At 44.7% G+C, this 15,625-nt stretch overlaps 2 protein-coding genes across 4 annotated transcripts in view; one reads left to right on the top strand and one right to left on the bottom strand.

Annotated features, from left to right (window-relative positions):
- Positions 1–758, bottom strand: part of supt7l (SPT7 like, STAGA complex subunit gamma) — a 51,423-nt gene extending 50,665 nt beyond the window's left edge. For both annotated transcript variants that reach the window (XM_072500166.1, XM_072500165.1), the window contains exon 1: positions 563–758. The gene's annotated coding sequence lies outside the window, so the exon portion shown is untranslated. The remainder of the gene's footprint in view (positions 1–562) is intronic.
- Positions 759–852: 94 nt separating this feature from the next.
- The window catches only part of slc4a1ap (solute carrier family 4 member 1 adaptor protein), a 183,646-nt gene continuing 168,873 nt past the window's right edge, over positions 853–15,625 (top strand). The window contains exon 1 of one of the 2 annotated variants that reach the window (XM_072500163.1): positions 853–1,068. In XM_072500163.1, coding sequence (XP_072356264.1) covers positions 1,026–1,068 — 43 coding nt within the window. In that variant the 5' untranslated portion in view covers positions 853–1,025. The remainder of the gene's footprint in view (positions 1,069–15,625) is intronic. The other variant, XM_072500164.1, reaches the window with a different exon arrangement.

Below are 15,625 nucleotides of genomic sequence, written 5' to 3'. Positions count from 1 at the left end.
GAGGCTAGGCGGGCTGAATTGCCTACTTCTCCAAATTCCTATTCTCACAAAGTCCTGCATCTCCCACAAGCTGTCCAAATGTCCAGCAAATCAACTTCATGAGCTTTGTTCTGGCCTTCAAAGCACTCCCCAACTCCATGGTTCAAGCTGGCTGCTCACCACCACCGCCTTCTCAAGGACAATAAATGCTAGTTGAGCCAGCGGACACCAACATCCTGTGAAATATATATTTTTTAATGACTCACTCTATCCTACCTCAACAACACTCACCAGACCTAGACAGACACATACACTCTCCTTTGGCACCAGCTACCCTCCTCTTGCAACATCAGAGGTTACCAGCCGAGTCCCCAAACGCCAGCCCTCTGGAACTCCAAAGTCTTCACCCCCCCCCCCCCCCCCCAAAAAAAAAGTTTTCTCCTCAGAAAACCAAACAAACAACAAAGATCCGCCTTTGGGGGCTCAACTGGGACATTCTCCTGACAGTGTGGCGCGACTCACTGCCAGAACCGCCTGGCTGAGGTGGGGGGTAGAGAGCCCGCAGTCTGTGAGCATGGTTTACCTGAGGCTCCTGTGCTCTGGCCTGGTAACGTGGGCCGTCCTTTGCTGGTGTTGGGCGGTGGGAGCGGGAGGGCGGCTGTCTTTCTCGTCCCAACCCCTGCCGGTGAGGAGGTGGACGGGCAGGCGGACCCCGGTCAATGAGCCCCCCGCCCCGGGCGGGGAGGAGGTTGATGGACAGGCGGATCAAGCCCTGGTCGCTCCGGATGACTGTGTCCTGGAGACGGTCTCACCGCCATCCTCCTCCCCTCCGGAACCTCCCCCCCCCCCCGGTGAGGAGTGGGTTATTGGGCCTCCCCGTTGCCCGCGCGGGTACACATTCACCCGCCCCCGGGGAGGAATTCGCTCACGTTTAAACCTTAGTTTCAAATAATCAAACAGGAAAAGCGGCCGCCTCCCCAGGCCGGAGACGGTGATTCCCTCGGCAGGAAGCAGTCGGGGGAAGGATTGGAGCGGCGCACGTTGCCATGGCGGAGGTTCCAGTGCTGGAGGAGCCGGGAGCAGCAGCAGGTAAACACTCCCCGGTTTGGTTCGTCTTTTCTTTTTAAACTAATTCCTGGCAAGGCCAACGTGTGTTGCCCTCGAGGAGCTTGGGGAGGGGGGTAAGCTTCCCGAGGTGTAGGTACATCCACAGTGCAGTTAGGGAGGGAGTTCCAGGATTTTGACCCAGCCACAGTGAAGGAGCCGCGATATATTTCCAAGTCTGGATGGTGGGTGACTTGGAGGGGAACATCCAGGTGGTGGTGTTCCCATGTATTTGCTGCTCTTGTCCTAGGTTTTGGTGTTGGTCACAAGTTTGGAAGGCCCTCGGTGAGTCGCTGAGTGGGTCCTGTAGATTAGCGTTGTCCAACTTTTCACGGAATCTTTATAGTGCAGGAGGAGACCGGTCCACCTGTCGAGTCTGCACTCAATCCTCCCTGGTTGATCCCCATAATCTTGCACATTCCTTTCGGGTAGCAATCCAACTTTGAACATGGGCGGCAGGTTAGCATGGTAGCACAGTGCTTCACAGCGCCAGGGTCGCAGATTTGATTCCCGGCTTGGGTCACTGTCTGTGCAAAGTCTATATGTTCTCCCCGTGTCTGCATGGGTTTCCTCCAGGTGCTCCAGTTTCCTCCCAGAGTCCAAAGATGTTAGATGGATTGGCCATGCTAAATTGCCCTTGGTGTCCAAAAACATCAGGTGGGGTTACGGGGATAGGGTGGAGGTGGGCTTAAGTAGGGGGCTCTTTCCAAGGGCAAGTTCAGACTCAATATGCCGATTCGCCTCCTTCTGCACTGTGAATTCTATCTGTAAAACGTTAATATAATAAAAGCAAAATACACCCGATGCTGGAATTTGAAACAGCAAACGCTGGAAAGCTCAGCAGGTCAGGCAGCATCTGTGGAGAGAGAAAATAGAGTTAACATTCCAAGTCCGTATGACTCGCCCTTTTGAATACTAATTGCACCTGCCTTCATCACCGTCTCAGGAACTTTGTTCTGGACTCCAACCACCATGTGGCAAAATTAATTTCCTCGCATCACTTTTGCTCCCTTTGATGCTCTCTTGAGCGGGAACTTTTATGCACTAATTTCCTCGTCCATACCCCACAGGATCTTGAAAACTTCCATCAAGTCTCCTCTCAACCTGTTCTCCAAGGAAAACAGTCTCAACCTCATCGATTTATCCTCATAGCTACAATTCTTTATTCTTGGAATAATTCTTGTCACTTCTGCACTGGAGGAATTCTACGATTCTATAATTTCCTCTGTACTCTGCACAGTACCTTCAATTCCTTCAAATATGGTAACCAGAACTGGATTCTGGTGAGGCCAGAATGAGGAGCCGGGGTTACCAGAATGAGGTAACCAGATGAGGCCAAACTAGTGTCTCGCTCATATAAGTTCAACATAACCTTAGTCTTGTACTCAATACCCATATTATTACGATCCCAGACCAGACCCCAACAGTGGCTAGGATGCTGAACCGAGATTTTAGTTGATTCTCTCCAGCGGTGATTACATGAAAAAATAGGGCTTTGGTATTTCTAAAACAAAACTTTATGAATACAATATTGAACTTTTTAACTTCACATCTGAAAAGAACAGCTTACAATTACCCCTTAACGCTACTACACAATTTACCTTTAAACAACAAGAAAAGAAACACACAGCTCTCAACCTATCTGAAAATTAGCAGGGCATAGAGTAATACTTGCTATGCAAAACTGATTTGGGCCCCAGTTAGAACTCCTGCAGATTCTGGCTGAACGTCTTCAAATAGCTGCTTTTACTAGGTTTTTCAACCTCTTGTCTTCAGGCAAGACTGCTCTGCTTTAAAATATTATTACTCTTTTTTTTAATTAGAATTCAGTTCCTCTCTCTCAAACCTTCTCCAAAAACACTCTGCTTCTCTGCTTTACTGGGCTCCAGGCTGAAAAACAAATGATCTCTGGAGGCTGCAAAAGCACACTAACTCTCCAGGGAGCTCCCCAATAAAGTCAAATTCCTCTGGTCAATTACACCTGCCAATTCCTAGAAAGCGAAACAAAATTATTTTTAAAAACCATGACCACTGCAGCCAAACACTTTTCCCCCAGCTTTTAACTCTTGACTTGTCCCAATATTTAGAAGACAATATTCCTAAAATCCTCCAGTTGTCACACTAATAATAATGTGCTTTGATCAACTGCTCCCTCAACACGCCCTTCTATTTTCCATAACATATGTACATATACAGTGAGTCCCCTCTGTTCCTGCACCTTCTTTGGAGTTTCTTTCTTCATTTTATACTATCTCCATATTCTTTACAGTACCGGCGGCATTGTAGCAGAGTGGTTAGCACTGCTTCACAACGCCAGGGTCCCAGGTTCGATTCCCGCTTGGATCACTGTCTGTGTGGAGTCTGCATGTCCTCCCTGTGTCTGCATGGGCTTCCTCCGGGTGTTCCAGTTTCCTCCCACAAGCCACGAAAGACTTGCTTGTTAGGTGAATTGGACTTTCTGAATTCTCCCTCAGTGTACCCGAACAGGCGCTGGAATGTGGCGACTTGGGGCTTTTCACAGTAGCTTCGTTGCAGTATTAGTGTTAATGTTAATGACAATTATAAAAATTGTTATTATTCAGTGTCTTCAGCTGTTTTTGATATCACGTAGTGAATCAGATTGCCAGAAGACTGGCAACTGAGTTGTTGGGGATCTCAGGAGGCGGCAGAAATAGATCATCCACTCGGCACTTTGGGCAGAAGATTGTTGCAAATCTTTCAGCTTTGTCTTTTGCACTAAGGGCAGCACGGTAGCACAAGTGGATAGCACTGTGGCTTCACAGCGCCAGGGTCCCAGGTTCAGTTCCCCGCTGGATCACTGTCTCTGCGGAGTCTGGACGTTCTCCCCGTGTCTGCGTGGATTTCCTCCGGGTGCTCCGGTTTCCTCCCACAGTCCAAAGATGTGCAGGTTAGGTGGATTGGCCATAATAAATTGGCCTTAGTGACCAAAAAGGTTAGGAGGGGCTATTGGGTTATGGGGATAGGATAGAAGTGAGGGCTTAAGTGGGTCGGTGCAGACTCGATGGGCCGAATGGCCTCCTTCTACACTGTATGTTCTATGTTCTAAAGTGCTGGGTTCCCTCATCATAGAGGATGGGGATATTTGTGAAGCTTGCTATTGAGTTAGTTGTTTAATTGCCACTACCATTCACGACTGGATGTGGCAGGACTGCAACGCTTTGATCTGATCTGTTGATTGTATGATCATTTAGTTCTGTCTATCCCCCCTGTTCACTGTCCATGTGGAGTTTGCACATTCTCCCCATATCTGCGGGAGTCTCACCCCCACAACCCAAAAGATGTGCAGGGTAGGTGGTCTGGCCAAGCTAAATTGCTCCTTAATTGGGAAAAAAAATAATTGGACGCTCTAAATTAAAAATTAATGTTCTGTCTATCCCAAGCCATTTTAGTTTTTTAGTGTGCATATAGTTCTCTGTGGTAGCTTCAACAAGTTGGCATCTCATTTTAAGCTATGCCTCGTGCTGCTCCTGTCATGTGAGTACCTTTTAAGAAATGGGTGTTTATCAAATAGCTGTAGTGGATGTACCTTTAAAAAATGGGTGTTTATCAAATAGCTGCAGTGATGTCAGAGTGTGGCTGGAGCTGGACTGACTGTTTTTACTTTCGTTTTTTTGAGCTGGCAGCTACAGTGTGTATTTAGTTTAGTTTTCAGAGTTGGAGCTGCATCCAGCCAAACAGGTTTAATTTTGATCTCTCTGCATGAAAAGAATGTCTTCAGATCACTTGCTAATTTAAAAGTGATAACTGCGCTCAGTAGAGAATTTAAAGCTGTCTTTGTTAAAGAGGATATTTGTTTTCTGGATGTTGCTAGGAAAGATTAAGGGTTACTTAAAGAGTACTGTATTCTTTGGGGTTCTCTAAACCCTCGCCCGTAATAATCCTGGCATGCTCTCCTATATTCCTCATTGAACTGGGGTTGGTTCTTTAGCTTGATGGTAATGGTAGATGGGGGATATGCCAGGCCATGAGGCCAATTAAGGTTGAATTCTACTGCTGCTGATATGAGCATACGAATTAGAAGCATGAGTAGGACAGTCAGTCCTCGAGCCTGGTCCCCATTCAAAAATACTTTTGTTTCATGAGACGAGAGTGTTGCTGGCTGAGCCATCGTTTTTATTGCCCATTCCAAATTATATTGGAGAAGTTGATGGTAAATGGCCTTCTTGAACCACCATGTTGTGTAGGTACACCCACAGTGTTCTTTGGGAGGGAGTTCTAGAATTGTGATCCAGTGACAGTTAAGGAACAACAATATAATTCCAAGTCAGGATGGTGTGTGGCTTGGAGGGGAACATGCAGGTGGTGGTGTTCCCATGCATCTGCTGCCCTTTTTCTTCTTGGTGGTTGAAGTCACAGGTTTGGAACTGTTTGGAACATGACTAAACTGATTGGATCCTCAACTCCACGTTCCCGCCTATCCCCATTAACGTTTCGCCCCCTTGCTTACCAGGAGTGCATCTATCTCTGCCTTAAAAATATTCTGACTCTGCTTCTGAGAATTTTGAAGACTGACAAGCCTCTGAGAAAAAAGATTTCCACTCATGTGAATGACCCCTAGTTCTAGATTTTCTCACACTGTCAACATCCCTCAAGATCTTCTATGTTTCAATCGTCACCTCTTACTCGTCTAAACACTAGTGGATGCAAGCCTAGCCTGTCCAACCTTTCCTCATAAGACAATTCCAGGTTGAATAAATCTTCTCCAAAAAGCTTCCCATGCATTTACATAATTCCTTAAATAAGGAGACCTCTTTTGTGCCCCAGATATGGTCTCACCGATCCTCCTCCTTTTGTATTAAATTCCATTTGCAATAAACAATTAGCTTTCCGAATGACTTGCTGTACCTGCATACCAACTTTTTGCAATTCATGCACTATGACACCCAGATTCCTCTGCATCTCGAGGTCTGAAATCTCTTTTAACATTTAGATGATGTGCTTTTTTTATTCTTCCTGCCAAAATTGACAATTTCACATTTTTCCACGTTATACTCCATTTGCCAGATCTTTGCCCACTCACTTAACCTATCTATATCTTTTTTGTCCACTTTACAACTTAATTTCCTAACTATCCTTGTGTGATCAGCAGACTTGGCAACCATTCAATCCTTTCATCCAAGCCATTCATATAAACTGTAAACATTGAGGTCGCAGCACTGATTGCTGTGACACACCACTCATTACATCTTGCCAACCAGAAAGAAAATCCATTTATGCCTACTCTCTGCTTCCTGTCAGCCAGTCAACCTTCTATCCGGGCAATATGTTACCCCATACCATGAGCTTTAACTTTCCTCAATAATCTTTAATGTAGCACCTTCTCAAATGCTATCTAAATCGAAGTGCAGTACATCCAGCGGTTCCCCATTATCCACAGGAGCGGCTTCTTCCTCAAAGAATAAGTTAGTTAAACATGATTCCCCTTTCACAAAACCATATTGACTCTGCCTGATTATATTGAGCTTATCCATGTGTCCTGCTATAACTTCTTTAATAATAGCTTCAACACTTTCTCTATGACAGATATTAAGCTAGCTGGCCTGCAGTTTGTCGCTTTCTGTCACCCTCCCTTTTTGAATAATGGAGTTACATTTGCTATCTTCCAATCTAATGGCCCTTCCCTGAATCTAGGTGTTTTGGAAAATTACAACGAATGCATCAACTATCTCACTTCTTTTAAGAGCCAATGATGAGGTCCATCAAGGTCCTTGCTATCAGCTCCAACCATTTACCCAGGACCACTTCTCTGGTGACTGTAATTTTCCTGAGTTCCTCCCTTCCATTTCCTGATTTATAGTTGCTTTGGGATGTTGCTTGTATCCTCTATAGTGCAGACAGAGGCAAAATACATGTTCAATTCATCTGCAAATTCCTTGTTTTTCCATTATTAATTCTCCAGACTCACTCTGTAGGACCAAACACTCACATTGTTAACTCTTTTTAAACATCGTGCTATATATTTTTATATTCTGGCTGGCTTTCTCTCACTATAATTTTTCCCTCCCTTTTCATCTTTTTGACATCCTTTGCTGTTCTTCTATTCTGCCCAATATTTTGACCTGCCACCGATATTTGCACAATTGCAAATGCCACAATTTTAGATCAGAACAAGTGACCTTCGGTTCTGATGAATGACATTTTCACTGCAGATAGAACCATACAAACAATAATTTTAGTATCCAGCCTCTAGATTTTGTGTATGTCGTTTCCAGGAATAAAATATAGTGTATAAGTTTAGCAAGCCTTGTCCTGTAATCTTAGCAAAACTTGATTTTTGAACTCTGGTAACTCTGCAGACATCTGTCAGAATGCCTAGATATGATTGTGCAGGGGAAGTCTGGGGCCAAGCAAGAGATGTGACCATGTTCTGAGTTCTGATGAGTTTTTTTGCTGATGTGAAGACTGTGCATGTGTTAATGCACAGTGAGGATTACGGACTGAAATTAATTTCTCATTCAGTAGCAGTTTAGTTCATGACAATTATCCAGTATATGTTAACAGAGAAAAGATACATAAGGGGTCACTGCAGTAATTTGATCAAGGATATCTGGTTGATATTCTAAAGTAGTTGATCACTTTACACCCATGACCTTGTGCAGTACCACCAATGTATCTAATGCTGTAATATGTGAAACCGCCCCAAGGCCCTTCATAGTGTAATTTCCAAATAAGGAGATGTTAAAAGATTTTGGGTTTAAAAGCCCTCTGTCCTCCCTTTTATATAATAGATGGATTATAGATTGCAATTTGGAAGGATTTTGTGCCAATAACTGGTGTCACAGCTGAGTTTGATCAGTGTACACTGAAGGATTAACAGTGATGTAAGCACTGTGAATTAATGTAGTAATAATCCTTAGTTGAGCACATCCATTCATGATCCATCCATTAAATGAAAATCATTTAATTTTAGACCTTTATTAAGGTCATAAACAGCAGAAATGAAGCTCATGTGGTTAACTTTTATGGTTCTTTATAATATAGCCTTGCTAAAGCTCTGACTTTGACAGCAACTCTGTAAGCTAATGATATGAAGCTGTACCTCGAGACTGACTATTTCTTTGGGCTACATTTAACCCCATCCAAAGGGAAATTTCTTGGCAAGCTGTCAGCCAAATAGCCTCCTCCTGCATCAGTAGCACAGGTTTCTATTTCCAATCCAAGCCTTCCCATGGCACTCCTGAAAATGTTCATTATTACTGAATGATGTTCTGCTCGTGGCATGAGGGAGGGAGGAAAAGTCTTGTAGCACGTTTCCCACCCTGTCACTTTTTGAGCTCCTCACAGTGGCATGGATTGAGCTATGGGAGCAGGTTGCATATCTCTCCTCTTGAAGATGGTGCATATTGTTGGGAAATCAACTCAAAGCAAAGTTATGTGGAATATTCAAAATCACAATTGTTACAGCTCAGAAGCAGGCCATTTGGCCCAATATGTTTGTACCAATTCTCCAAATTAGCAATTCACCTAATGCCACCCTGTGCCTTCTCTCCCATAACCTTGTACTTTATTCCTTTTCCGCTAATAATCCAATTTGCTCCTGAATGCCTCGATTGAACCTGCCTAATTCTCAGGCAGTGCATTCCAGATTTTTCCCACTTGCTGTGTGGAAAAAAAACTGTCTCCATTTCAGATTGTGTCAATTATCTTAAACCTGTGCCCTCTTGCTCTTGAACCTTCCGCCAATGGCAAGAGTTATCACAGAATCCTAGAATTTACAGTGCAGAAGGAGGCCATTCAGCCCATCGAGTCTGCACTGGCCCTTCGAAAGAGCGTCCACTCAAGCACACACCTCCTCCACCACATCCCCTTAACCCAGTAACCCCAATTAACCTTTTTTGGACACTAAGGGCAATTTAGCATAGCCAATCCACCTAACCTGCACATCTTTGGACTGTGGGAAGAAACCGGAGCACCTGGAGGAAACCCACGCAGACATGGGGAGAACGTGCAGACTCCACACAGACAGTTTCTTCATATCCACTCTGTCCAGACTCCTCTTGATTTTGAATCCCTCTATCAAATATCCTCTCAACCTTCTCATCGCCAAGGAAAAGAATCCCAACTTCTCCAATCTATCTACATAATAAGTTCTTCATCCCTGGGACCATTCTTCTGAACCCATTCTGCACCCTCTCTAATCCCTTCACATGCTCCCTAAAATGTGCCAGCTTCAGTTGTGGCTGAACCAATGTTTTCTATAAGTTTAACATAACCTGAAATAGAAACAGTAAATGTTGGAAATACTCAACAGGTTTTGACAGCATCTGTGGAGAGGAACAGAGTTAGCATTTCAAATCTGTGACCTTTCGTCAGTGTACTGAAGGAACTTTTTTTTTCATTTTACGGGATGTGAGCGTCGCTGGTTAGGGCAACATTTATTGCCCATCGCTAGTTGCCATTCAGAACGTGGTGGTGAGTTCCCTTCTCGAACTTGGAGGAATGTTGAGATCTTTGAGGATAGTGGAGCTATAGGAGGTCACAGATATAGGGAGAGGGCGAGACCAGAGAAGCGTTTGAAAACAAAGATGAAAATTTTAAAATCAAAGTATTGCTGGATGAGGAGCCAATATAGGTCAGTGACCACAGAGTTGATGGATGGTTAGCGTGAGTTTGGATCCAACAGCAGAGTTTTGGATGACCTCAATTCTACGGAAGATGCAAGAATAATTGCTGGAATAATCAATTCTAGAGGTAATGAGTGAGTGAGGCTTTCGGCAGCAGATACACTGAGGAAGGAATGGAAATGGATGATGCTACCAATATGGAAGTATATGGTTTGGTAATGTAGAGGAAATGGGGTTGGAAGCTTAGCTCGGGGTCTATTTGGATCCCAACACTGTGAATAGTCTTGTTTAACCTCCGGCAGGTGGCAGGGAGTAGAGATTGTGGTGGGGCTGAAGACCTGGCTTTGGTTTCCCCAGTATGTAACACTGTTCATTTAACACTGGATGTCAGATGAACAACTTTTATATCATAAAATTATTATTTTAGTGTGCAACTTTGATTGAAGACAGAAGTCTAGGGTGCATTTTAATGATATTTCTCTTTGACCTGTTGCTGTGTCCTACATATTCCTCTGGTTCTGCTTTACAAAGCAATTAGTCAGTAGTTTTCCCAGCAGTCATTTTCAAACCTCCGTGTAAGGGGCACTGAAAATTCTGATTCTCCTGGGAGCCCACTGTCCCAGCTGCTGAAAGGCAGCGTCAGGAAGAGGAATATAGTCTTAAAAGTTGTACATTTCTTTTCAAGGTCTACGCAGTGATGCACAAACAGATTTTAAAATGGAGCTCCTGGCACTTGCTCATGTCATTCAGTATGTGTGACCCCACGTAGACAGAAATCTAATTCGTCTTTCAGATTCCTGATGGCCCAGTTTGAAAACCGAGGATATAAATCGATTTAAACTTGGCCAGGAAGTCACTTTCTCCAGTGTTCTGTTCAAGAGAGCTGGAAAGGTCGGGTGTTATTGCTACTTTAAGGAGATCGTCATACAATATTGATAGTTCAAACGTTGATTTGGAAGAGCCATTTTAGTTGTCCTCCAGTGTGTTTAATCTTATCGCACTGGAGGGAGTCCCGCGTGTGATGTAGAAAAGAAACGTGCTATCAAATTAGGACTATTAGATGAAATCTTACAAAATAAGTGCCTAAGGCAGGCACGAAGGAACAGTTTAACATACAGCAGAATACTAATTACTAGTTCCAAAGATTCATTATTTCCAAGTGAATGGAAAAAATTGTACTGCGACAGTTTTTTATGTAGGTACATGGTATCTACAGAACGGAAGCAGGTCTTTTGGCCCAAGTGGTCCATGTCAGTGTTTATGCTCCACAAATGCCTCTGATCCTTCTTCATCTGGGAACATATTCTTATATTCTTTTCCTCGTCATGTGTTGACGTTGCTGCCCCTTAAATGCATCTATGCTAGTGATTGGAGTAGCTGTCAGTAAATTCCTTTGGGTGTGCTGGCTTACATAAATGCCCCGTTGACTGAGGTGGTTAAACTTGATCTAATTTGGGTCTACATAGTGAATAATAGTGCTCCACCCACTTGTCACCCTTCCTCACATCTTTTGCAGTTGACCTCTGCTCAGACCAAGTGCAGTTAAGCAATGGGTTGCATCAATACCTTAAAAGAGAGTGTGGTAAATGGGAAGGTGGGCCAATTAAAGATGTACTGTAATTGTCAATAAGAGGATGGTTTGTTTGTTGAATAAGTCTTTCTTCATATCTGTCTTCATAGGTGGAGAGCGGATGCATTTTAAAAATTCATTCATGGGATGTGGGCTTCGCTGGCTAGGTCAACATTTATTGCCCATTCCTAATTAATAATAATCTTTTATTGTCACAAGTATGAAGTTACTGTGAAAAGCCCCTAGTCGCCACATTCCAGCGTCTATTCGGGTAAGCCAGTACGGGAATTGAACCCAGCTGCATTACAAACCAGCTGTCTAGCCCACTGAGCTAAACCAACTTGCCCGTGAGAAGGTGGTGGTGAGATGCCTTCTTGGACCATTGTCATCGCTGAAGTGTGGGTACACCCACAGTGCTGTTGGGGAGGGAGTTCCAGGATTTTGACCCAGCAACAGCGAAGGAATTGTGATATAGTTCCAAGTCAGGATGATATGTGACTTCGAGGGGAACTTGCAGGGGATGGTGTTCCCATGCATTTGCTACCCTGTCCTTCCAGGTGGTAGAGGCCACGGGTTTGGAAGGTGCTGTCGAAGAAGCCTTGGTGAATTGCTGCAGTGCATCTTGTACTGGTACACTACTGCCACTGTGCGTTGGTGATGGGGAGATTGAATGTTTCATGTTACAGATATGGTGCCGGTCAAGTGGGCTGCTTTGTTGTGGACGGTATTGAGCTTCTTGAGTGTGGTTGGAGTTGCACTCATCCAGGAAGTGAAGAGCATTCCATCTCACTCTTTATTTGTGCCAAGTAGATGGTGGTTAGGCTTTTGGGAGTCAGGAGGTGAGTTATTTGTGGCAGATATCCCAGCCTCTGATCTTCTATTGTAGCCACAGTATTTATATGGCTGTTCCAGTTCAGTTTCAAACTCCCCAATATGATGATCGTGAGGATTCAGCGATGGTAATGCCACTGAATATCAAATGAAGATGGTTAGATTCTCTCTTGTTGGAGATAGTCATTAACTGGCACTTGTGTTCCACTTGTCAGAATGTTGACTAGGTCTTGCTGCATTTGAACATGCACTGCTGCAATATCTGAGGAGTTGTGAATGGTGTTGTATATTGTGCAGTCATTAACAAATATCCCCACTTTTGACCTTATGATGGAGGGAAGGTCATTGAGGAAGGAGCCAAAGATGATTGGACCGAGGACACTACCCTGAGGAATCCCTGCAGTAATATCCTGGAAATGAAATTATTGACCTCCAGCAAACACAACCATTTTCCTAGGTATGACTCCAACCAGCGGAGAGATTTTGCCCTGATTCCCATTGATTCCAGTTTTGCTCAGGCTTCTCGATGCCATACATGGTCAAATGCTGCCTTGATGTCAACGGCAATCACCCTCGCCTCACCTCTGGAGTTCAGCTCTTTAGTCCATGTTGGAACAAAGACTATAATGAGGTCTTGAGCTGAGTGGTCCTGTGGAACCCAAACTGAGCATCAGTGAGCAGGTTATTGCTGAGTTAGCACTTCTTTATAGCACCGTGACTTCCATCACTTTCCTGATGGTTCAGAGTATATTGATGGGACAGTATTTGGCCAGTTTGGATTTGTCTTCTGGACAGGGCATTCCCTGGCAAATTTCCTCATTGCCAGTGTTTTAGCTGTACTGGGACAGCTGTACAGGGGCGTGGCAAGTTCTGGAACACAAGTCTTCAGTACTGTTGCTGGGATATTGCTAGCCTTTGCAGTATCCATTGCCTTCATCTGTTTCTTGGGGACCAATGGAACAGCTAAAACTGGATTATCTATTCAGCACACTTGGCTTACAGTGGCTCCAAATGCTTCAGCCTGGACTTATGCACAGATGTACTGGGCTCTCCCATCATTGAGGATCGGGATATTTGTGGATTTTGCCTCTTCCTGTAAGTTTTTCTGAAGCACCATCCATGACTGAATGCGGCAGGACTGCAGAGTTAAGTCTGATCCTCGATTGTGAATAACTTTGCTTTGTCTATTGCAGTGTTTTTCAAACTTTTTTTCCGGGGACCCATTTTTACCAACCGGCCAACCTTCGGGACCCAACCTGGGCCGACCTTCGCGGCCCACGCCGGCCGACCTTCGCGGCCCACGCCGGCCGACCTTCGCGGCCCACGCCGGCCGACCTTCGCGGCCCACGCCGGCCGATCTGCGCGACTCACCATTTTCTCTTACCTTGTTTGCTGCTGACAAAGATGGAGGAAATGGTTTTGGGTCCCTTTGGCCCCCCGAACTTGGAAAAAAAAAGGCTGCACCAATAAAAAAAATGCGGCCGCACTGCGCATGTGTGCCCGTTCATTGGCATAGTTTTGCACATGCACACCGATGATCGGGCACACATGTGCAGTGCGGCCAAATGTTTTTTATCTGTTCCTGGCCATTTTGAAGCCGCTCGCAGCCGGAATTATTAAAAGCCGGCTGTTGCGCACGGATTTGTGCGATCGGGAGCGCCACGACGGACGGCTCCGCGACCCTCCCGGCATCTGCCCGCGACCCACCCACGGGGCGTGCCCCTGAGTTTGACAATGCCTGGTCTATTGCATGCTGCTTCCGCTGTTTGGCATGCAAGTAATCTTGAGTTGTAACTTCACCAGGTTAACACCTCATTTTTAGATATTCCAGGGCAGCACGGTGGCGCAGTGGTTAGGACTGAACCAATATTTTCCTTTGTCTTCGTGGTAGAAGCTAATAATTTTTTTCCAAAGAACAGGTAATGCAGAGGAACTTAGTGCAATAACCATCACTGATGGGGTTAAGGCAGGTAAGTCTCCGGGACCTGCTCGCCTGCACCCTAGGGTATTAAGGAAGGTGGCAACGGAGATAGTGGATGCATTAGTTCTGCTATTTCAGAATTCTCTGGATTCTGGAAGGGTCCTGGTGGATTGGAAGCACGCTAATGTGATGCCCCTATTTAAAAAGGGAGAGAGAGGCAAAAAGGAAACTATAGACCAGTTAGCTTGACCTCTGGTGGGGAAGTTGCTGGAATCAATCATTAAGGAGGAGATGACTGAACATTTGGAAAGACAAAGCTCAATCCACCATTGTCAGCATGGTTTTATAAAGGGTACGTCATGCTTGACAAAGTTGCTTGAGCTCTTTGAGGACGTAACATGCAAGGTGGATAATGAGGAACCTGAGGATATGGCATATCTAGACTTCCAGAAGATGTTTGATAAAGTGCCGCATCAAAGACTGATCCAGAAGGTGAGATCGCAGGGGATTGGGGGGTGAGTACTAGATTGGATTGAAGATTGGTTGACTGACAGAAAGCAGAGGGTCGGGATAAATGGGTTCTTCTCTAGCTGGCGAACTGTAACTGATATAGATAGGCTAGGTGATTGGGCCAATATTTGGTAGATGGAGTTTAATGTGGATAAGTGTGAGGTTATCCATTTTGGCTGACAAAATAGAAAGGCAAGTTATTATCTAAATGGAAAACAGATTCAAAATGCATCTGGAAAGAGGGATCTGGGGGTCTTTGTTCATGAAACACAGAAAGTCGGCCTGCAGGTACAGCATGTAGTTAAAAAGGCAAATGGAATATTAGTGTTTATTGCAAAAGGACTTGAGTATAAAAGTAGAGAATTGTTGTTACAATTGTGTAGGATGTTGGTGAGACCGCATCTGGAGTATTGTGTCCTTATTGAGGAAGGATGTGGTGGCATGGGAGGCAGTTCAGAGGAGGTTCACTAGGAGTATTCCAGGGATGAAAGGGTTGACATATGAGGAGTGATTTATCAATTTGGGCTGATATCCCTGGAGTTTAGAAGGATGAGAGGGGATCTGATTGAGGTGTATAAAATACTAAATGGCATTGATAAAGTAAACGTAGACCAAATGTTCCCCCAGTGGGGTAATCTACAACAAGAGGCTACGGATATAGGTTGAGAGACGGTAGATTTCGAACCGAGATGAGTAGGGACTACTTCTCTAGAGGGCGGTGAACTTGCCGCCCCATAGTGCGATGGAACCTGAGACTTTAAATGGTTTCAAGAAAGAGATATTTATTTTTGATTTTAAAAATGGGTCAAAGGAATATGAGCAACAGGTGGCGAGGTGGATTTGAGACCAGGAAGAGACCAGCAATGATCTGATTGAATGGCACAGCAGGCTCAATGGGCTGGTTTAGCACAGGGTTAAATAGCTGACATTTAAAGCAGACCCAGGCAGGCCAGCAGCACAGTTCAATTCCCGTACCAGCCTCCGCGAACAGGCGCCGGAATGTGGCGACTCAGGGCTTTTCACAGTAACTTCATTTAAGCCTACTTGTGACAATAAGCAATTTTCATTTCATAAATTGCCTATTTCTGCTCCTAATTCCTATGTTCCTATGTAAGGTACGATTCG

This window comes from Scyliorhinus torazame, chromosome 4 (assembly GCF_047496885.1).
Source record: "Scyliorhinus torazame isolate Kashiwa2021f chromosome 4, sScyTor2.1, whole genome shotgun sequence".
Lineage (NCBI taxonomy): Eukaryota > Metazoa > Chordata > Chondrichthyes > Carcharhiniformes > Scyliorhinidae > Scyliorhinus > Scyliorhinus torazame.
This window is presented reverse-complemented; position numbering and strand designations above follow the sequence as displayed.